General features: G+C 34.0%; 1 protein-coding gene across 1 annotated transcript in view; it reads left to right on the top strand.

Moving 5' to 3' along the window:
* The window catches only part of LOC128869401 (probable serine/threonine-protein kinase tsuA), a 39,455-nt gene extending 16,295 nt beyond the window's left edge, over positions 1-23,160 (top strand). The window contains 4 exon segments of the mRNA XM_054111955.1: positions 5,431-5,630; positions 5,735-6,066; positions 9,505-10,543; positions 23,044-23,160. Coding sequence (XP_053967930.1) covers positions 5,431-5,630; positions 5,735-6,066; positions 9,505-10,543; positions 23,044-23,070 — 1,598 coding nt within the window. The 3' untranslated portion in view covers positions 23,071-23,160.
* The last annotated feature ends 1,524 nt before the right edge of the window (positions 23,161-24,684 follow it).

Below are 24,684 nucleotides of genomic sequence, written 5' to 3'. Positions count from 1 at the left end.
GAAAAAAAGAAAATTATAAAAAAATCAAAAAGCAAAGAAATGTTAAGCAATAAAATGTTACATGCAACTCTTTTTTAGTTTCGCTTTTATTTTTGTATGTATACGTGTAGTAGAGCTATCAATTTTATTTTCGTAATTTATTTTGCTATTTAAATTTTGCTTTACTTTCGTTTTCTTTCATTCTTTGCTCTTTCTATATATTTGTTACGAGCATATATATATATATGTATATCTCTATATATAAATATATATATATATATATATGTATATTATCGAAGTATGTTGTTGATGTATAAAGAAGAAAAGCTATAAATATTTACATATTTAATTACTGAATTCTATGACAAAAGCGCACTTAATTAATTTCCCTTAATTTTTAAAAGCGTTCAAAATCAAATGGAATTAACACACTTTCCCAAAAACAAAACTGCTTTAGAGCACCTAAATTTAAGTATGATAAATGAAAAATTAATAACAATGAAAACAAGTTCCCCCGTTATTTTGAAATGAATATATTCAAGCCCCAAGCAAAATGTTTTTGCACTGATTTCACGTCGTGGCTCGCCACCAACGCCACCAAAGCTACCAAATCACCACCACCACCACCACCACTACCTCTACCACTACCAACAATACCACAGCCACAACCACTATAACACCCATCACTACTACTGCCACCATCAGAAAAAAAGACAACACAGTCACAGTTGGTACACTGAAAATATATTTACACGTACACAAACAAAAATCGTACAAAACACGCGATTTCAATTTACATCAGCAATAATATATACAGCGTCAATTTATGCACTCGTGGTGCATTGTATTAATATCTGTTATGTAGCAGTGTTTTTTCTGTTTTTCGCTATTAGCATTTCAACTCTATTTAAATTTTCACGAGGATGTAGTTAGCGCTGGTTAACTAAGAAATAAAGGTTTAAGTTGTGTTTTTTTTTATTTTTGGTTTAACTGCTGTTATTACTTTTCCTATATGTCGTTTTGAGCAATATTTATAAAAGAAAAATTCAAATATTACAATACACAAAACTTATTTAAACATTCAGGCATTTGAGTTATGCGCCCAAGTACATTGCATGAAGATCGTGCGACCAATTGAAAGACTTAAGACACAAACCTGCATTTTAACGAGCTTTCATAATTACGTATCCCAACAAGAAATAATGGAAACCAGCAGCATTATGCGCTGCTACTCATTTTTACCTATACACAAATTATAATATACAACAACTGAGAATGCAGTGACCAAATGGCGGGACAGTTTGATTTCAATATCTACAAGGTGGCACAAAATTTATCACCCAATCGGAGGGCTTATAATTTTTGCCTACATCAATTATAAAGTGTGTTTCAAAAGTGGCGCCAAGATGTCAGCAGTGATGGAATTCCCAGATGGTACCTTTTTTCAGCTCAGTTTGTCAGTTTGGTCGAAATAATCGTCCGAAATGTTAAATGTAAATGTTAAACCAAAGTCTTCCATCGTTCAAAATGAAACAGCAAAATGATAGAAAATGTTTTTTCTAATAGCAGCCGCCCAACAGCAGGCAATGACAAACATCCGAGTGTATTTATGCCATAAAAAAGCTTCTCACAAAAACCATTTCCTTCCGGAGTTGGCTGAAAATTGCAGGTCACTCCATTTGTGGAACAACATGAAAACGCACACCACGAATAAAAAGAAAAGCTCGGCCAATCACTTCACACAAGTGTACACGCCAATTATTATTTTTTTTTTTATCACTCAAAATCATTCTTCACGACGATATAGACATAGCGCAGCGGGTAAAGATCCAGCGGCTACGTTGGCTGGGTCATGTCGTCCGAATGGACACAAGCGCTCCGGCTCTGAAAGTATTCGATGCGGTCCCAGCTGGTGGTAGCAGAGGAAAAGGAAGACCTCCTTTGCGTTGGAAAGATCAAGTGGAGAAGGACTTGCCTTCCCTTGGTGTCAACTGGCGCCGGTTAGCACGACAAAGAAACGACTGCGTAAGCGTAAGCAGTTATCGCGCCAATTAAGAAGAAGAGAAGAAAATCGTTCCTTTAATTTGGGAAAAAGTTTTTTAGAAACAAAACTGGATGATTAATTTTGCGCCACTTTGTATTAATTAATTAATTGCTGATGTATTTTTTTCAGATCACAAAACTGTAAACACCTAAAACCTCACATGAAATAGTTGAAGTGATCCAAAAAAGACAAATTTGAATCAAACAAATTACTCTCTAATAAATAACGAAAAATTAATAAACTCCATAAAATGTGGCTCAGAAATGATTCCCAAATACATTTATTTAGTTACATATTTTTTTAAGGAGTTATGGGTAGGCAGAGTCACAAAAATATACACCTTTTATTATCCTTTTCTAAAGTAAAGTCATTTTAAAAAAGTAAACCCAAAAAAAGTAAAAACTAAAGTAAGCAAACTCATTTTAAAAAATTAAACCTAATTTAAATAATTTTGTAAATTGCTAAAACTTGACGTTGACTAAATTAAAAGAAAATGATCTTTGTAAACTTAAGCCATTTTTGTTCAAATTAATTTTTTTAATTGGAAGGTTTTTAGATTTTGAATATTAAAGAAATGGCGGCTTCTGAAAGCTGGAAGGAAAAAGACTTTATTTTATTACATGCAAAAATGTGTTTAAAAAATTAAATTTAACATAATTTTTTTTAGCATTTTAACACTTTTTTTAAATTTAATTTAATATATTTTTTTAACATTTTTTTTAAATTAAATTTAGCATTTTTTTAATAAAAATATTTTTCGTTTTAATAACTAAGATTCATGGCTTAGGCTGAATAAATTTCATCAAAATTCAATTTATCGCGTGCTCCTCAATTGCATTGGTCGCCGATTTTGAAAACGTTAAAAAAAACGCGTTCAAAGATCTCGTCTTGGCCAGCAGACATCTGAGAGTCTGTCACTAATTGCCACTCAACTCGGAAGCTGTACATTCAATAGTTTTCTAAATTGTAAACACTTTTTCAAAAGATTATTCCGCATTAAAAGGATTGTGAAGCATTCTGAAATCTGAAGTCTGCCCACCCGTAAACGGCCAATGAAATTCGAGAAAGTAATAAAATAAAAAAAAAAATATTACAAAATTTTTTGAAAACTTCTCTGTTTGTCATCTCTAACTAAAATGGTAGCTATAGTTTATTTAATTATTAGGCTTTTCCATTTTTTAATTTAATTATTAGGCTTTTCCATTACCACTTTTAAAAAATTTAAAAATAATAAAGTTGTTTAACTATTTTTTAAGGAATTTCCTAAAAACTCAAAAATATTTTTTTTTTAATTGTTTTAACTATTTTTTAATTAAAAGATCTGCTAATAATTAAAAAATACTTTTTTAAATTTTATTTAACGGTTTTTTAACAAGGGTCTCCTATTAATTAAAAATATGTTTTATCTATTTAAAAAAAGGACTCCTAATAACTAAAAAATATTTTTTAATTTGTTTTAACTACTATTTAAATAAGGGATATCGCAAAAATTCTGTTTTTAAATAAAAAATCTCCTAATTATTGTTTTTTGTTTTTTTGTTTGAATTTTTGTAATCATTTTTTAAATGAAGGATCTCTTTATAATTAAAAAATACGGAGTATCCTAATAATTAAAAACTATATAATATACTTTTTCATTTTTTTAACTTTTCTTAAAATAACGAACCTCCTTTTAATTTTAAAATATTTTTTATATTTTTTGAACTATTTTTTAGATAACGGGTCTCCTAATAATTCAAAAATAATTTTTTTAACCATTTTTTAAACAATTGATATCCTAATAATTTAAAAATATTGTTTTAATTTTTTAACTATTTAGTTTTTAAATATTTTTTAATTATTCTTTCAATTAAAATTAAATAAAATAATAATTTTCTATTTTTTTTAATATTCGGGTTTGGAAATGTTTTAGATATTTTTTTAACTATATTCTATAAAATATCTCTTAATAATTTAAAAAAATAATTTTAAAATATCTTTTATATTTTTTCAACTCTTTTTTTTAAATAACGGGTCTCCTAATAATTCAAAAGTATTTTTTTAATTTTTTAACCTAATAATTTAAAAGTATTGTTTTAAATTTTTAATTGGTGTTTAATTATTTTTTAATTATGCTTTCAATTAAAATAAAATAAAATAATAGTTTTCTAATTTTTTGTTAATATTTTTGAAATATTTTTAAATATGACATATTGGGGTTTAGAAAAAGTTTTAGAAATTTTTTTAACTACTTGCTATAAAATATCACTTAATAATTTAAAAACTAATTTTAAAATACTTTTTACATTTTTTGAACTTTTTTTTAAATAACGGGTCTCTTAATAATTCAAAAGTAATTTTTTAATTTTTTAACCACTTTTTAAACACTTTGATATCCTAATAATTTGAAAATTTGTTTTAATTTTTTAATTATTCTTTTAATTAAAATTAAATTAGATAATAAATTTTCAAATTTTTTGTTAATATTTTTTAAGCAAGGGATCCCAATAATTTAGATATATTTTTTGAATTTTGTTTCTATTTTCTATAAAATATCTCCTAATAATTAAAAACAAATTTTTTAAAACTATTTTTTTATGTAAGGGATCCCCTAATTTCGGTTACTTTTTGCAGGGAAAGCATAGAGAAATTATTGCTGTAGATCTTTCTTTTCTAAATTTAATAAAATCGGTATTTCTAAAGAAAAAAAAAATATATATATATTTATATTTTATAGAGAATCTGAAAAGTCAAAGTTAATATACCACACAGAAGTTGGAGAATATAAAAAAATTTATTAAATTTAAAAAAAACTGTTTTTTGTTTTTTGACAACAAATTATTTATTTCTTGATATTCCTGGTGTCAAGAACAAAAACAAAATAAAATTGTGGCATTATAACCAAGAGGAAAAGTTTTGGAAGGCACTGTACTTAATAAGTCACCAAAGTTAGATAGGAGCAACTTCATTCGATAAGACTGAATACGTTACGAAATAATAAACTTTCTGCGAAAATTAAGCAGAACTAAGCAATCATTTTTTATGCCAAAGTTGAGCGAGAAAAAACTTGTTGTTCTCACTGAACGGAATCTCCAAAAATTGTGGTGTTTTTTTACTAAATGCGCTCTTGTCATGTATTCTAATTTTACAACATTTATTTCCTGAATGTACACGCAGTTGTCAATAACCTCATAGAATGAATTCTAAAAAAATATTTTAATAATAATTCAAATGAAAATATATATAAATAAAAATTACCTAAATACATACATTTGTAATATCCATTGCAAATATAAAAATATAAATTCTCTTTTTGATTTCTTCCACTATTTTGCATATTCTTCGTTTAGTTGCTTTCCATTCGTTTGCACCGAAGCGAATTTGTTCTCTAACAAAAAACAATTTCTCTCTTTCTGCACAACACTTAGATTTGGGTGGCCCGTTCTTTCCAGGCGGACCGGAATTATGGCATCATCCGTTAGCCTACTCGGCAGCTGCCGCTGAATTACCCGGTGCTGCTGCATTGCAGCATGCAACACTAGTGCACCCAGCTCTCCATCCGCAGGTGCCGGTACGCTCTTACCTCTGACTAAATACAGATAAAGTTATCGAGCAGCCTATGCATCAAGTGAGTATAACCAACTGGCCACCGTACGGCGTTCATCATAATTATCACCGATTTTCTTAAGTAATCGCAATTTTTTCCTCTGCATTCCACTCGCCTACACTCAGACTCAAATGACCGCAATGACGCAACATCATCAACAAGCCGCTACACTACATCCAACAGCTATGCATATGTCCGCTGCTGCTGCTGCTGCTGCAGCTGCTGGCCTACCGCCGGGCGCAGCCGCCACTGGCCCACCGGGACCGCCACCAACCGGCCATACAGCACACCATCATTTCTTATCGAGCCCCGCTCTGGCAAGTCCAGTTGGTTCCTCGAATAATCCAACGCATCCATCAAATACACCATTAGCTGCGAACGCTCCATGCTCGACACTGTTTGTTGCCAATTTGGGGCAATTCGTGTCGGAGCACGAACTCAAAGAGGTGTTCTCCAGGTGAGTGTAGTGTTGATATGGGAAATATTTATGTTTTTTTTCTGATTTGTTTTTAATATTTTTATACGATTTTTATGCTTATTTACGTTGCGACGTTTATATTTACATACATACTTACGTGTATGTGGCAGGCGAGGATTTTAATTTGCCTTCCTTATTGAAATTTTTTTAATCACTTGCGCACTAAATTCAACTAGAAAATAATATTTACCAGTAATCATTAAGAACACTTGAAGTCGCACATTAAAAAACAAAAAGTGTTTGCAATTACCACAACAACATACACAGACACAGTTTTTCTATAAACGTGATTTTATTTCTCATATGATGCAAATATCATTCAAATAAATTTTAGTTATTTATTGCCCAAAATTGCTCACTCAAATGCACCACTTATAAGCCACAAGATTATTTATTTCTATATTTATACTTTTACTACGTACTGTAAGTGTGAAAAGAAATTGTATTTCACTCCTTCCATCAGATTCAAAAAACTTTAGAGCTACATTCTTTAGATGCCAATGAGAGAATGCCCGGCTCGAGATATTTTATTTCCGGGCTCCAAAAAATACTGACCGATAAGCATTTCATACGAGAGCAGGAGGCTCTTCAGTTTTCATTACATAGTTGAAAAATGCCTAACTTTGTGTGCTAGCTAATTTAGTTTTTTATATAGTGAATATATAAATGGTGGTGTTCTCTAACACACATTTTTACCACCAAAAAGATTCTGACAAAATGATCTCTCTTAGGAGGGCGAGGAAAACTTATAGAGTCCTACATTTGTACGAAAACATCAAAGGCACACATCCCAAAGGTTTCCTTCAAGGTTCAGCTCTAGACCTTTCAAAGTATGTACACACCAATCATGCATCCATACTCATTATATTTATACGAGTTGTGGCTATTAAGTAACCAGTCTAACGCGGTAACTTCACCGGACGCAAATCCTATTATTTTTAATACGGATTATCCCTTATGAAATAGACATAAATCGCATAACCCAAAAGGCGGTGATTAAGTGGTGATGTGATACTGGGAATACAAGTAGCATCCAATGTAGACTGAAACCTCAACCGGTGCATGTTTTGCGAAAGTATTTCAGGTTAAGTATGTACGGACTTGATCAGTGATTCACTTGCAGGTGAATTTTAACAGAATTATCAGAAACTTTCAGCGCAATTCTCTCAGAAGTGAAATGCAGAGCCTGCACGATAGTCCCTGTAAATAGAAATGAACAAACTAGAGCCATTAGGTAGGTAGGTAGGTAAGATGGGAAGAGTACCACAGGTACACTACAAGTAGCACTTACGTACCGTTTTGATGCCAAACCTTCAAAAAATTTAGGAAAAAGAAACCATCTACAGCCATTCAGTGCTGTTGATATAGCAGTGGAGAGAAAAGGGATCTAAGCTGGAGAATTTCTTTAGACCAACCCCAACCCCAAAGGACACTTTAAGGAAGAATCAAGCGCATAGCCGCCAGAGCCGCACATTTGCAGAGAAAGTGCTCAACCGTCTCTTTCTCTGCAGAGATATTGTTCCAACCTCAGCGCCACCTGGTAGAGGATATTTTGAGAAAATAGTTCACTGTATTCACAATAACAGCTGTGCGACATACGCAAAGTCTTGATTATTTATTTGACTTATTTTGTACTCAATTATTTTCATTTTTTTTATAAAAGTATAGTTCATTCCGCCATAAAAATACCATAATAGGCCAAAGTTTTGTATTGTAAAAAATTTAAAAAAAATTACAAATTTTCGAGAAAATTTCATAATTTGTAGGCAACATTTTTAGAAAATTTGAGAAAGTATGGCTCATGCCGCCATGAAAATACCATATACAGGTAGGCCAAAGTTTTGTATTATAAAAAGTTAAAAAAAAAATTACAAATTTCCGGTAAAATTTCAAAATTTGTAGACAATATTTTTCGAAAGTTTCTAGGTGTTTTATGAAGATCTTTCTATGGCAGAAATACACTCGGAGGTTTGCCATTGCCTGCCTAGCGGTCACTACTAGAAAAAACTTGTTCCATCATTTTGCAGTTTCATTCACGCTGATTTGAACTTACGTACTCCCGAATGGTAGTCATGCACCCGGCAAATATTGATAAAGTTTAAAGTGGCCCAAAATTCGCGTTGAGTTTTGATAGAATTTCTCGTTGACGAAGTTATGCGTTTTATTCCATATAATGAATGCTCAAATTTTTTTTTATTTGGAGAAAATGCACAGAAGAACGCCAGTAAAAAGGAATTCTGAAAAATCAGCGTTATTTTTGAGCCATTTCAGACGTATACTCTGTTATATTTACTAAAATTCAATGAGCTGTAAAACTGCAAACGCGAAATTTGTTTAAAGATTCTTAATAAGAGTGAAATTTTGATGATGAAAACTTTGATGAAATTTTTTTAAATTTTAATGAATTTTTTTTAAATTTTAATGAAATTTTTTTAAATTTTAATGAATTTATTTTTTATTTTTAAAACTTTTAATTACATAGTTTATTTTGTCGTATATACTAAATTTTTTTTGTTTTTTAGTAAAAGAAAAATAAAGTTATAAAAAATAACCAAATAATCAAAACTTTGCCTTATGTATATATTTATAATTGGCGCGTACACCCTTTTTGAGTGTTTGGCCGAAGCTCCTCCTCCTATTTGTGGTGTGCGTCTTGATGTTGTTCCACAAATGGAGGGACCTACAGTTTCAAGCCGATTCCGAACGGCAGATATTTTTATGAGGAGCTTTTTCATGGCAGAAATACACTAGGAGATTTGCCATTGCCTGCCAAGGGGCGGCTGCTATTAGAAAAAACATTTCCTGCATTTTGGTCTTTCACTGAGATTCGAACCAACGATCTCTCTCTGAAATCCGAATGGTAGTCACGCACCAACCCATTCGGCTACGGCTATTTTGCCTTATGTAGCGCTGCTATTACTGTGCACAGAGGTGTATATGTGAAGAAGATACCTGCGGCATACATGTGCCAGAAAAATAACTTTTCAATATTTCGCCCATAGCTCCAGGTGGGCGATTAGGTAGGTGGCCGATTTTTCGCTTTTTTTGCATCAATTCACTTTACCACCTCAATAAAATAAAAACGATAAGAGAAGGTAACAGAACTATTTGAGGCACTAATTTTGTATATGTATAAGTGTATAAGTAAATAAAAGACCAAAAATAATGTTTCCAAAAAAATTTCCTAACACTTACTTGCAACCACATAGCAGTCATAACAACAATATAACCCATTTTATTATATGAACTATCCCCATTTCAAAAAAACACAATAAAATATATTAAAAATGTATGTAATTGCGTTAATTGCAATGATTTTATTGTTTACCGTTATATATGTATACCAATGCATACATATTTACGAATTTGATTTGTAACTTAAATATTGAAAAAAAAATTAAAATTGCACACACACAGTATGCCTGGCTTTTGTCGCCTCCGAATGCACACAAAAGGTTCGCACAATCTCACTTCTACTACTTCTACTACTACTACTACTTCCACCATCACCAACGCCACCAATACAAGCACAACTTCTACCACTTCTAATGCAACAGCAATAGGAAACTATCCTGGAGCCGGCAATATTAACAACACCAACAACAGCAACAACAACAACAGTAACATCAGCAGCAATGCCAGCCACCCGGTTGCGTTTATTGAGTTCAAAGACACCGTTAGCGCTGCTACAGCAATGCAACAATTACAGGGCAAATATTTGCTCTCCTCCGAGCGTGGTTCGATGCGCATCGAATTCGCTAAAACCAAAATGATCAACGACACTTCAGCTGGCAGTGGCATCGGCAAGCACAAAAACATCAACAACCTCAGCAACAAAAATATAATCAACAATGATGCATTGGCCATGCAGAAGGCAGCCAATGTCATGAATGCCACACAGTTGTTAACTGCAAGCAATTTAGGCGCTGTTGCACCAGCAGGCACAGCAATGACGCTTATCAGCAGTAATCAGCAACAAATGCAACCGCAATCGCAGCTAATCATATTAAATGGCTATCCACATCAGCACCAGCAGCAGCACCAACAACAACAGCAACAACAGACAGCACACCAGTCACAACAACAGCAACAAGCAATGTTGCAATCAGCCACTGTAATTCAGCAGCATGCCATGTTGCCGCAACATTTTCTGGCTGCCAATGGTGCAACTACAGCAACGGTTGCCTATCCAGCAGCAGCAGCTACAGCTCTGCCGGCAATGTCAACGATGGGCTCTTCGCTGGCGACCATTTTTACTAGCACCAACAGCACGAACAACACCAGCACCACCAGCACCACTAATCTAAATAATAACAATATCAATATAAATAATAATAACAATAACAGTAATAATCTTGTGCACAATCGTTCTACCGCACTACCGCCTACTGTTGTTGTAAACTCACTACAGCACCAACTTCATCCAACTCAGCACCAAAATCATCTCTTTAGAGACGTACGTATTGGTCGTCGATAACACTTCGACATTTACATAACATTTTTAATTTATTTTTATATTTATTTTTATTATCGATTTATTTATTTTTATGTTTAATTTATTTATGGCATGCGAAAACTTCCTATTGTGTACTCGTCTCTATATAGGTTTGTAAATAATCTACTCATATTTTTTGTTTTATTTAATATTGATGTACACACGTACATACATACATACATATTTATATATACTCGTATGTGTCTTGCGAAATTCATTAGCATCTTGGATTATAGAAAACTACTATTTCATATTTTAATGCAATATTCGCTTGAAATAAGTAAAACCAACTTAATTTGCTTGCTCCACTTATTTACATATCATAAATTTCTGAGGAATAGACATACATTTACATATACATATTTCTGGAAAATATAGGGTTTTTTAATAAGAGGTGTTATCTTGATAATCCAAGAAAAATGCTATTTTTTAATATAAATGATCCGATGTTTATTTGATTATAAAGAAATGACCACCACGTCTATGCTTACTGGATCTTTGAGGTCTTGAATCGACCCTGGGCTGTTGGCGTAGACCTTCTCTTCCACTTGGCCCCAAAGAAAAAAGTCACAAGGTGTTAAATCACAAGATCTCGGTGGCCAATTGTGATCACCTCTTCGAGAGATAACACGGTCCGGAAAATTTTCCCGTAAAAGAACAATGGTTTCGTTGCTTGTGTGGCACGTAGCGCCCTTTATAATACGAGGGGTGCCTTTTATATGTCGGGATTTGGCCACCCTGGTGTTGCAATCTGGCAACTGACAGCTGTATCGGAAAGTTTGACATTTTTTGGCTTTTACGTACTCAGAACGTTTTGAAATACCAGCGCTATTTGTGTTGTTTACAGTAGCTTAAAAGATTCGTCTCGGTCCAAAAATGGAATTCAATCGTGAACATTTTCGTGCAATTATTTTTTACAACTTTCGACGTGGATTAACTCAGCAACATTGCATGGATGAACTTAATTCATTTTTTGGCGATGAAGCTCCATCAAGGACCAGTGTTTATTGATGGTATGGTGGATTCAATCGTGGTCGTAGTTCACTCCAAGACGAATTTCGTGAAGGTCGTCAAAAATCAGTTGTTGTTCCGAAAACCAGTGATGCTGTGCGCGAACTGATATTGCAAGATCGTCATGTGACCTATCGTGAGATTGAGACAATCTTAGGCATGAGTGGGACCAGCATACATTCAATATTGCATAAACATTTGACTGTCAAAAAAATTTGTTCGCGTTGGATCCCACACAATTTGTCAATCGCTCACAAACAGGCTCGTGTCGATTGGTCGAAGGAAATGCTCCAAAAATACGATCGCGGGGCTTCGAAACACGTCTATGACATCGTGACAGGTGATGAATCATGGATTTACACATATGAGCCCGAAAGTAAACAGCAGTCGACTGTATTGGTGTTTCAAGATAAGCCAAATCCAACAAGCGCGCACGAAGCACCTCCAAGCAAATGGTCGACTGTTTTTTCGGAAAAACTGGGCATGTCCCAACCGTACCACTAGAACAACGCAGAACAGTTAATTCTGAGTGGTACACAACCATTTGTTTGCCAGTTGTCTTCCAAGAAATCAGGAAAACCAATCGGCAAAGACGGATCACTCTTCACCAGGATAATGGGAGCTCTCACACATCGGCTCAAACAACTGCATTTTTGAGCACTCAAAACATCGAATTAATGGGTCATCCGCCGTATAGTCCTGACTTGGCACCGAGTGACTTCTTTTTATTTCCGTACGTAAAAAACAAACTGAGAGGTCAACGTTTTTCGACACCTGAAGAAGCGGTTGAGGCATTCAGAATGCATGTTTTGGAGGTACCTCATTCAGAGTGGCAAAAGTGCTTCGACAATTGGTTGAACTGCATGCAAAAGTGTATAGATCTTCATGGAGAATATTTTGAAAAACAACAATTTTCATGTAATTTTTTACAAATTTATATTTTCTCGTGTTTGCTCCGACATAACGTCGAATTTATACCGCTGGACTTCGTGGTGAAAGCTCCTCGTCAATGATCGCTTGCGGTGTCAGAACGTTCCTCGCGTTTTTTGTGTTTCGCAACAGATTCTGCATCGCCGTCTGAAATTTCTAATTCACGGCGAACCCTTTTTTGTTTTCTTTTGATTGGTGGGTGAGGTAGGGTTCAAAATACCTTCGCACTAACAGCAGCCGCCATCTACTGCTTTGTCCTCTCCTAGAACTACTTTCTGCATTACTTCTGGAGGGCCCAGACCAGCATCCATAAAGGGCTGATTCCATTCACCCACGTCTGGGTTTACCGTATTTGCAGTCAGCTTTCATGCGTAGGCTCCTCTTCTTGTGTCTCTATCTGTGCGGCACCGCTTTTTTTCACTATGTCGAGGCCTACTTTTTATTCCGTAGTACGTTCTAGATGTATCTCTTTACCTCGCGTTCAATCATGTTGCCGATTATGTTGCACGATGCCGCCAATCTGCTTCCTCAGAGCAATTCTTTCCGCGAGCCATCTGTCACAGCTAAAAAAAGTATGTTCAGCGACTTCACTCGGCGCGCCGCAGTATATGCACTTGCGATCGCTTACCTTGCCTATGCGGTATAGGTATCTCCGGAAGTATCCGTGCCCCAGGAGGAACTGAGTTAAGAAGTAATTCACTTTCCATAAGTTCCTTTCAAACCATTTACCTATTGATGGAATAAGTTTCGCCGTCCATCTGCCACTTGGGTCAGTGTCCCATCGACTTTGCCATCGCAACATGGTTTGGCATCCCCGTTCTACGACGCTAGTGATGACGTGTTTCTTCGTTCCCCGGCCATGAGGTCAACGAGTATATTCCCGCTGATCGTTGCACAGCCTACAGTGCTTTGCGCTTAGCTTTACACAATTCCCCATACTTCGCTGCCGTACAGAAGAATTTAGTTTGTGGCCACCATGAGTAGCCTTCTTTTGCTCTGTGTTTCGGATGACCGATGTTTGCCAATAATATGCTTAACATTCCTATGACCTTTGCTGCTTTGGAAGCCACATGCTGTATCTGAGTCCTGCAATCAAGTTGAATACCTAGGTATTTCACTACTTTTTGGGTCACTAAAGACGTGTCGCCTATTTGCATGCTGACCTCGAGTGGTGTGTGACCTCGTGTCATAAGGATGACTTTGGTTTTATGTTTGGCGAGTTCTAGGCCGTGGTTCGCAGTGTCCCGGGCTGGTATGGCCACCACTATATCGTCTGCGTATCCCACTGGATATGTATCTTCTGGCATTCTATGCTCAAAATCACGTCGTAGCTCAGATTCCAGAGATCGGAGCCGAGAACATATTCTTGAGCCACGCCAAACGTTATTGTTTTGGTTTCTTGCTCATCTGGATTGTCTTACAACAGCTCACGTTCACTCAGGTAGCTCTGGAGAATCCATAGCAGGCATGAAGGTATTAAAAACCTTTCTCGTGCTGTCTACTGCTTCTAATTCACGACGAACTTTATGATCAAACGTACTTAAGAAAATAATCGGTATAATTTTCACATACAACGGCGATGACTGCATGTCTCTGCATTTGTTGAGTTAAGTTGTAGTCCTCCATGTCTTATCTAAAAGAGACCAAAAAGAAAAATAATGTCTTTAGGAAGTTATAGCCACAAATACCGTATGCACTCTGTATATATATGTATATTATATATATCCGATATATATATATATATATATATATATATATATATACCAACTATATATTAACTATCGAAAGCCATGGATGGTCTTAACTATCGATAGTTTGGCACCTATAGTTGACACAGACCCGAGCCAAACGACTCAAAATTATCGACCATTCTTTATAGCTTCTCAGCAGGACGCTTATGTTGACATAGTACATCACGAATTTTACGATATGCTACATTTACAGATCCACCATTTTCATAGTGGATTTTATTATTTCATTGCGATTTTTGAGTAAAGTTGAATTCATTGTAAGCAAAGCTTCTCCTGTGTATTTTCCAAAAGCAAAAAAACAAATTGTCAAAACTGATAATATACTTTGTCCCTACTAAATTACCCTGCCTAGTTAGCTCATAATAACACTTTTCCGTGATCTGTAAAAGAAGAATAAACGACACTGATTAGCACACGTGCAGGAAATAGAAGTTTTTAAGCAAGGATGAGAGATTACCTAGTTTGGCCAATCTGCTATGTAGAAAACCAAAATTGTGCGAGCAACTTCGGTTGCCACGTCACCCGAGTACTCGGCAGTCGAATTCTGGCCGCTCATTTCACACGTATCCACACACTCGTCCGATCAGTCATTGCTCAGACGGCAACGAAGCAACATGAATAAGGGCTGTGTTGATTTTTTTGGTATGTCATCAGCACAATCTCAGTTTCTCGTAAACAAACCGCTGCCAAGACCTTGGTGACGTCAGCCAATCAGCTGATTCTTTCAAATTCGCTAAGAGCCGGTTAACGGCCTGATCTTCGCCATGCATTCGGAATTCTTTCACCAAAGTCCTTAAACTGTAATCCCAATAACTTTTCCCCGTTTTATCGCCATCTATGTTTGCAAATTTAAGTACAGAAACCCAAATTGAAAAATTATGTAATCTTCTAAATCCATTTGTATAGTTATAGCGCTTATTTACAAAAAAACAAAAACAAAAAAACAAATATGAGTATTGCATTATACTCATAATTTTACAGCGCATGACTTTACAAATACCTACAACAGAGGTTATGTGTTGCGCGTGTAATTGGAATGCTAATGTGTTGCTCGCCTTCCAACTGAACCGTGCCCTGCGGCATCTGATTCGTATTCGCTGTGCAGAAGCAATAGAGAGGCGCACATAGTAGCAGCACCAGCAACCACCAGCACCAACCCACAACGCAAATGTGCGCAATTTCTTTATGGCATTAAATAAATAGAGTTAAAATAAAACAGAGTGCCTCCCCGCCACTCCAGAAAGTATGCATTTAATACTGAGAACCCCATCTATAACGGTACGTTTGCACGAAAGCACGCAAAAGCAGCACTAATGGCCAACGCCGATAAACGTGGCTGAAGCAGCGTGCATCCGCTCCCGAGCATTTTGCTGCCACACGACCACTTTACCACTTTTTTACGTTTGATACGTTTTTATAATACCAAACTAGAGAAATGAGCGAACCTTATAAATTTGTTTTTCAATTTGTACCAAAAGTTTGTGAAAAATGCAAAAGCACCGCGTGCCCCACCCCTCCCTTAACACCCATCAACAGCACAAGCAGTTTCTTTGGCTGATATTGCATCGACGCGACGCGCCCTCCAACACGTTTACCGTTAACCCTTTAGTAGCAAGGGCGCCCGATTGTTATGATTACGTTGTTACCGCCACAAACAAACAAATCCTCAAACATGCAGGCCATATAGTTTTGCATTAGTGTGTGTGTGCACTTAATGCGCATATGTATATGTGTGGATAGCAAAGAGCGCAAAGTGTAGAAAACCGCTAGACAGTGAAATGCTGTACATTATAAATAAAAATTGCACAAACTGGTGCATATTGGCTTGGCGGCCGTCACCTCGTCCCTTGAGTGTTGGAATCAATTTGCGAAAGGTGAAACTTTTTGCAAAGAGGGTCGCAACGGTTGGGTGCTAAGCAATAACGCGGCTTGTGATAAACAAGTTTAATAGTTTAAATGACACACAGTCTACGTACATATGCACTCACATTCGAATTTGCAATTTGATTATTTGTAAGTAGTACACAAACCCTATAGGGAAATCAATTGGTATCGAGTGGGTGCGACTGGTTATCGTAAATTTTCATTTCAAACGATGAGTTTTGGCGCGCCAATGAGTTAACATGGTTGCTTTGCTGGTTCTGTTGAGCGATTTTGAACTAATAGGTGATTAACAAAATCTAGTTCTAAGTCTCAAGCCAATAATTAACTTTTTTGATCATTTTGATGCGAAGATTTCAAAATTTATAATATTGTACGTAACTGTCTCAAAACAGAAATACCTGTAAGTTCCTCGTGGAACTCGAGAAATAGTTCCTCATTCAGCATTCCAACGTATATCAACATATCCAGGTTACCCGATCTTCTCAATTGTTTAAATTATGCCAGGTTCTAAGCAGCCAAACTTTGGAATCGATATTTCGTTATGTTGGACTACTTGCGGAGTCTATTCAGCTGCATGATTCTTAGAATATTATAACTTTTTGTATTACCAAAAAATATTGAAAAAGAAATTTTCCATAAAAAATGTTTCCATAAGATAATTTAATTTCCATACATTTTTTTTTTTTTCAATTTAAAATTTTTCCATAAAATTTTTTATTTATCCATAATTTTTTTTTTTTTTCAATGTTGAAATTTTTTTGAACTTTATTAAGTCGTCATAAAAAGTTTCCATACCAAAAAAAATCATTTCCATAAAAATATTTTTTTTTCATTTTCAAATTTTTCCATAAAATTTTCCTTTTTCCCATAAAAAAATTAATATCCTTAAAAAACATTTCCATATAATCTTTTTTTTTTCAATTTAAAATTTTTCCATAAAACTTTTTATTTATTCAAAATTTTGTTTTTATTTTTTTCTTTTTTCTAATGTTGAACTTTTTTTTAACTTTATTAAGTAGTCATAAAAAAATGTTTCCATACCAAAAAATTATTTCCATAAAAATAATTTTTTTTTTCATTTTCCCATTAAAAAATGTATTTCCTTAAAAAAACATTTCCATAAAATCTTTTTTTTTTCAATTAAAAATTTTTCCATAAAATTTTTTATTTATCCATATTTTTTTTTTTCTTTTTTTGTTTGAAAGATGAATTTTTTTTTTTAACTAATTAAGTAGTCATAAAAAATGATTCCATACCAAAAAATTAATTTCCATAAAAACATCTTTTTTCATTTCCAAATTTGTCCATAAAATTTTCCATTTTTCTATCAAAGAATTAATTTCCTTAAAAAAACATTTTCATAACATCTTTTTTTTCAATTCAAAATTTTTCCATAAAATTTTTAATTTATCCATAATTTTTTTTTTCTTTTTTGTTTGAATGACTGTTTTTTTGAACTTTATTAAGTAGTCATAAAATAATTTTTCCATACCAAAAAATCCATTTCCATAAAAACAATTTTTTTTTTTTTCATTTTCAAAGTTTAATTATTATATAATAATTAATTTATAAAATTTTTAATTTTCCCATAAAAAAATTAATTTCCATAAAAAAACTTTTTTCTTTCATTTTGAAATTTTTTCATAAAATTTTCCATTTTTTATGGAAAAATTTTTTTTTTAATGATGTCAAGTAGCGAAAAATCGTAGATTTCAAACTTTATCAAGCAGCCATACAAAAAAATTCATTTTCATAAAAAAAAATATTCAAGTATTTACTTTCATACGTTTTTTCACGCCAAAAGAACCAAAACTAATTTGTGAAGCGTTTGTTTTGTTCCAATTAGTTTCTTGAGTTCAATCATTTTTTTTTTTTTATTGGATCACCCTTTTTTTGTACCTACATTTTCGATTATTAAAGGATTCGCCTATTAAAAATTAACGCCACCCTTGAAATTATTCTTACTGGGTATGTACTTATTTTTATATGTGCAAGCATAGTAACATCTGAGTAATACGAGCCGTTGGATGGTGCTCGGGGCCCTCTTTTTTGATTACGTGCTTACACATTTTAGTGATGACTCGTTTTCCGAAATTTCCGCTATTCATATGAAAAATAAAACGTGGCGCTTTATAAGCTTTTAACTTAAATTTCTCTAATAAGGCAAAGTGCTGGCATTCCTTAAATACAGCAGTAAATCTATTATATTTTTTAGTACTTTGATCAGCACCATTTGCGATAAGTCAGTCATCTGTTATAGAAGTAGTAGTCAATAGTGAATTGGGTATGAGGTCGTTCAATATGAAATGGCCTGAAGTGCAATGCTTATGAAAATAAATTTACTGCATAAAAAGAATCAACTTTAATTTTTACAGCAGATGGTTCTCGAAGTATATCTGTGAAGACTTTTTCTTCAATTTTTTACTTCTTCGTGGAACTTGCAATTCAAAAAACCAATTTTCGTTTGGAAAAATCTGTTAACCGATTTTTTAAGATTAATATTATAATTGTTCAAAAAACCTATCAGGTTACCCGATAAGTTATAACATAAAGAAGTGATATGCAATTACAAAGTTTAAAAAAATATACATAAGATATTGAATAGCAAATACCATAAGAAAAGTTGCTTGCACTAAATGGTGAATAGCTCGAATAGTTTGTAGAGACCTATACACTCTGCTACATCATATTTTTGCTTGCTGTTAAATACTTTAAAAAATGTCTTTTTGAGTTTCAAAGAATGGAGATGATATAAAAAATATTATAGCAAGCTAAAATTTCTTGAGTTCGCTCTTTCTTGAGCAATATTGCACAAATATACCTACTAATATTAATACCTTTTCAACATATCGATACGGAATTCTCATTACACTTCCACGCCCTCAGAGATTATACTATGAAATCATGAGTCTGAATTTCGCCACTTTACTAGCTTTTCCACGCTTTCCTTAGCTGCTTGCAGGTACTTGAGGGCACCGATCTAAGTGAAATACATACGAGACAAAAATAAATTCATATATGCAGTGATTAGCAATATATCCAGAAAATTATTCTACCTGTCCACATATTAGCATAGATTTTAGCAAATTTGGCAATCAGCTGGCAAGACTGTGTTGAAGGCTGTTTCTTCATGGAAATTGGTTTGGTGGAATATTGAAGAGTTTTCGCTTTGTTTAATTCCTATTAACGACATGAAGAAAGGGCAATGAGAAGCAATAGTTAATTGAACTAAATATTTGCTGCTAGTAATAGAAAGTTGGAGGAAATCCATAAACGACGCCTACTGAGGTTTCAAAAAATTATGGCAGCAATACGCAACTACATTTTATAATAATCAATAACCGGCCAAAGCGTGTATGGACACACCTTTTTTTCCGTAATAAGAATGCGGCTTCGACTTCGGTTCGGCCATGTAAGGCCACAAAATTTCAGTTCGGTTTCGGTGAAAAAAGAGCCTAACTTTGGCCTGGCCGAACATTTCTATAAACTTTTTTTGATACAAATTTGTGTTCACTTTTAGTTCTTGTAAAAATTTTTGAATATTGAAATTAAAGCCCACATTTTTTGTTTTTTAATTACCTTGAAATATCATTTGCTCCGCATCGAATGGCCGTTGTTTAGTGCTGCAAGGCAGTTCTATACCTATAAACGATGCCGCTAGTAAAGTGAAATAGCCGAAAAACTATTTTTTTACCTTACAATATAGAATTAACCATCTATTAATTATTAACTAATTGCAATATGTAGTTTTTTTTTTATAAACTTAAAAATATGTTATGATTTGAAACTAGTGTGATTGAGACTCATGTAACTTTTTCAGAGTTTTATTAATAAATTAAGTGTATTTTTTTAATCATTGCTTGTTTGTTACGTGTACCCTTTAAAATCTTTGGTTTGGTTCGACTTCGACAGAAATTGGCGAAAGCTCCATCTGATCTAGATTTCAGTTTCTCTCATTTTGGCTCACCTGTCTTGCAAGAGACACGAAGAGAAGAATCAGATCATGTAACTGCAGTCCAACAAACTCTCGCCCAAAAACACTGGAAACTGGAAAAAATTATGGATCTTTCAAAAATGACGCCTAGATATCAGTAGTGAATAATTCCTAGATGGTCAATAATTCTTGGACATATGTCAAGTAGAGCTACAATTTTACACGATAGAACAACGCGTTAAAATTATTGAAATTTATTATGAAAATTGTCGATCTTTAAGAACAATACGTCGCAAAATTTATGATTTTTTTTTGTTTCGACTGGGTCGACAATTCAAAAGTTGGAAAACTAGTTTCAAGAAACTGGTTCTGTCGAGGATAGCAAAAGGACTGGCAGAACAAAAACTAGACGTTCTGTTGGTAATATCTCTGCTGTAGCGCAAAGAGTTGATGATCAACATTCAACATCGATATCTCGAGGTTCTCAGTAATTAGAAATTCATGAATCGACTTTTTAGCGGATTTTACCTGTAAAGATTCTTATGGTGGACATTTAAATTTTCGCAATTTTCACATATAATTGTCAAGAGCCATATTTTGAATAAAAATCGTGAAACCCGAAAGAATCTAAACAACAAAGAATCTAACAACGTCTAGGCGCGTCCCTTGAAAGGCCATTGACAAGAATATTCGAATTTCTATATCGTATAGAAAGTGAACATTTCTTAAGGGGCAGTTCTAGTTTAAAAAACTTGTGTTTCATTTTTTTTTTATATCACAAAATGGCAGCTCCAGCCCTCACTGACGATGGTCGAGCGCGGCAATGGGCAGTGTGCGCGGGGCACTCTACTGCCCTGCCAAGTGATCTGAAACGAAAAAACCAAAAAAATCTTGAAGTAGATGAAATTTGGAGGGTCTTATGAATTTTTGATTTTTAAAAACCCCTTTTTAAAAAAATGAGGACACTTTGAAAAAAACACCGTTTTTGCCTCTTTTTATTTGTTTTAACGTTAAAAACATAATACTCTTCCAATAAAAAACGCTTTCTGAAGGCCCCCTAAATTGAATAAGCTTTAATTTGAGCCGCCAAACGTCGAAATCGGTGTAGTCGTTGATGCGGAATCGCGCCGGGCGCGCAAAAAAATGGTGTTTCGAGAAAAACGCATTTAAAGTTTGACAAAGAAAAAATCTACCTGTTTTTCGGCTGATGCGCTCTCTCATCTATACGCTATAACTCGTAAAATTATTTAGATAGGGAAATATCCTTTTGCCTACAAATTTCTAAGTCCTTAAGGATGAAATTAAAGCAATAAAAAACAATAATTTTTTTTTGGTCGATTTTGACTGGAACCTCCCTTTAATGTAGGAAATACTGCAAATATGCAAGTAAGTACTGAAAATTCTAGACTAGGCACTAATTTTTGTGAATCACCCTTATAAAAATCTTCTTATACTTCAATATTTCTAAAAATTGTTTTGAGTTATTCGTGAGCTATTTATACTACCGATTTACTACGACCCCCATGTACCTCCGTTCTGTGTTTTTAAAACCAAATTATGCTTTGTAAATTTGTTTATTTTTCCGCACAACTGCACTTTGATCGATTGCATTGTGGCGTGAAGGAAGGCTGCGTTCAAAATCAAAATTCAATCAAGAAATTTTATCTCTTCGCAAAAAGTGAGGTATCAATTTAAGAGGGAACGTCACAGACGATAGCCATTGATGTATAGATTACGAATTTGTTTGGTTTTTTGCTTTTAGACGATTTTTCACCGCTGTATCGGGGCCACCAGGGTGCATCAGTTTTTTATGACGTCATTGCATTAATATTAATAACAAATATAACTTTTAATATTTTTCAATAAAAATTTGTGTTAGTATAGTTCAATATATATTAAATAAATTATAAGTTGTCCGATCCTCAAATAACTATCCCTACTTATAAAAAAAATTCATGAAAACCACTTAATTTTCACGCGTTCACAGTGGTGTTCCCCCTTAAAGCAAATACTTTAGAGTACCTCCTGAGTATTGTTGAAAATAATGAACAAAATTAAAAAATTATGAAATTAAAAAAATTTTAAAAATGTCTATATATATCAGTTAAAAGGTAGAGATAAGAAGATTGATTAGATTAGATTTTTTTGACTTATAGTTTGTTGTGTCCTCTACTCATCACAGCATCTCATCCAAGCCCAGTTTCCTTATTACACTTGAGAAAGAGTTGGGTTGGACTGAGCGTATGCGTCCTTTTGCAGACTGCAATTGGCCGAGATGTCTGATTAGAAGATAAGTGAATGAGATGATAAATAATTAATTTTTTTCTTTGATTTTATTTTGATATATTTTGTACGAAGCGCATGTTTTAAGCATCAATGTTTATTTTTAATAGATAATACATATGTAGATATTAATTGTTAGTATGGCTTAATGGTTATTTTCAGGCGTTATTAATGAAAATATGCCTATATGCAAAGTATATACAGCGCTGTATAGTTCCTAAAATCTCACAATACCAGCACACAATGCAAGCAAGGCTTATTTAGAGTATATTTTTTTACACATCATGCGTACAAGGTGGCGCAAAATTAATCACCATATCGAAAGATTTATTGTATGATTTTTGCAAATGGTGACGTACATCAATCATATTAGACACTTGTCAACTGGGCAGCTTTAGTATAGAAGCAGAGCGCATAAAGGCAAAATAAAGATTTCCCTCGCTCAAAATCATATTTTTATTAGGTAACAAAAACAAACTTGGATGATTATTTTTGCACTACCTTGAGTATACACATACGACTGACTATGCCATACTATTCGTAATTAATTGAAGTTTTAATGCCTAAAATATTATATTATATTTACTAAGCCATAATTTCAAATCAAATAAGAAATTTCTAAATATTCTGCTGGCATTCTTTAAAACTTCACACATTTCACTTTCCAGAGGAGCGGGTATGGAATCAAGGCATGATTTACTCAATAAAAAGGCCGAACGCGACTTGCAACATCATCAATTTCTAATGACAACACCGACTTGACCCGTTACAACAGCGGCAGCAGTGGCAGCACATCAGCAACAGCAACAACAACAACAGCAGCAAACGCAGCAGCATCAACACTATACAACGCACTATCAGCAACAACAGCAGCAAACAACAACGGCAGCCACCATTCCAACGCATCATAACCACCATCATCAACAGCAACAGCAGCAACAACAACACCAACATCACCAGCAACAGCAACATTATGCGGCAAGTGCAGCAGCTGCCGCCACATTAGCCGCCACACATCACATACCAACAACACTGATTGCGGGTGCAACACCGGCAGCGGCAGCTGCTGCTGGCGTCTACTCCTACGTATTGCCAGCCACCACGCACATTGCGGCATAGTACGGCAATTATGGATATTAGTGCGGCATATTAGTGAGGCAGTTGCATGCTTATGGTGCACCCAAACGGCAATACTTGGCAGTGTAGAGCTGAGTGGAGCTGTAGCTGATGATTGAAGAAGGGTGAAGAGCGTTAGCGCAAATAGTGCTGCAGTGAAAACAACAATAACAACTGGCATCTCTCGAATACGCACTTATGCATACACACACACATACACACACACTCATACATAAATACAAGTGTACATGGAATTGCGTCAAAACATGTAGAACTTTGGGTTTGTAAAAGCAAAAACCGAAAAATGCAAACAGGGGCTGAGCAGTAGGTGAGGCGAATAGGCATACGCAGCATGCAGCTGGCATGCAAAATGAGGAAGAAAAAGTTAGTTGTAAAAATAAAAAATGCTAAAAAAAATTTAACAAAAAATTTAACAAAAAATTTACCAAAAAAGAAGTCATACATATGTATGTATGAGCGTAAATATACATATGAAATTTCTAAATGGAAATAGGTCGCGAGGCAGTTGAAATTTTACATAAAAATAACACACATACAGACATACTTATATACATATATGTATATAAATGTATATAATGAAAATTTTACTGTATGTTTGCAGACAGTTTAGTACAATTTGGTAATAAAAGAAGCAGCAGTAAAAGCAATTTGAAATTTGCGTGAAAAAAAAACTCAAATTCATGACTTTAATAATCAGCATTTTTTACTTCTTTTACTTGATCTTTCTTCCTTAAATGACAAAAAGTATTGTTAAAAAGGCAGTGGCTATTATTGAGCATACACACACACACACACACACACAAAGAAATGTAAAATTATTCGTTGACTTTTAATGCGCTTTGTTAGTATGTTTAGAAAAGTTTTACTGCTAGACTTTAAGATGCATACAGATAGCGTGGGATGCTTTAAGCAGAATATTAGTTCAGAAAAATTTTTTTTTCCAAATTTTTCAAAATCTTTTTTTTCAAAATTTTAGCTTGCATTATTCCAGAAAAAAAATAAAATTTCATAAGAAGGAATTGATAATATTAGACATTAAAAATCTCAAAACTGCTCTGTTCCCATTATTTGATGGCATTTCGATTACTCATTTTTTTAAATAAAAAAGTAATTAATTTCATTCCGAATAATAACAAATACTAAACAAAAATGATTTTATTCATGAAACAAGC

This window comes from Anastrepha ludens, chromosome 2 (genome assembly GCF_028408465.1).
Source record: "Anastrepha ludens isolate Willacy chromosome 2, idAnaLude1.1, whole genome shotgun sequence".
NCBI classification, from domain to species: domain Eukaryota; kingdom Metazoa; phylum Arthropoda; class Insecta; order Diptera; family Tephritidae; genus Anastrepha; species Anastrepha ludens.
This window is presented reverse-complemented; position numbering and strand designations above follow the sequence as displayed.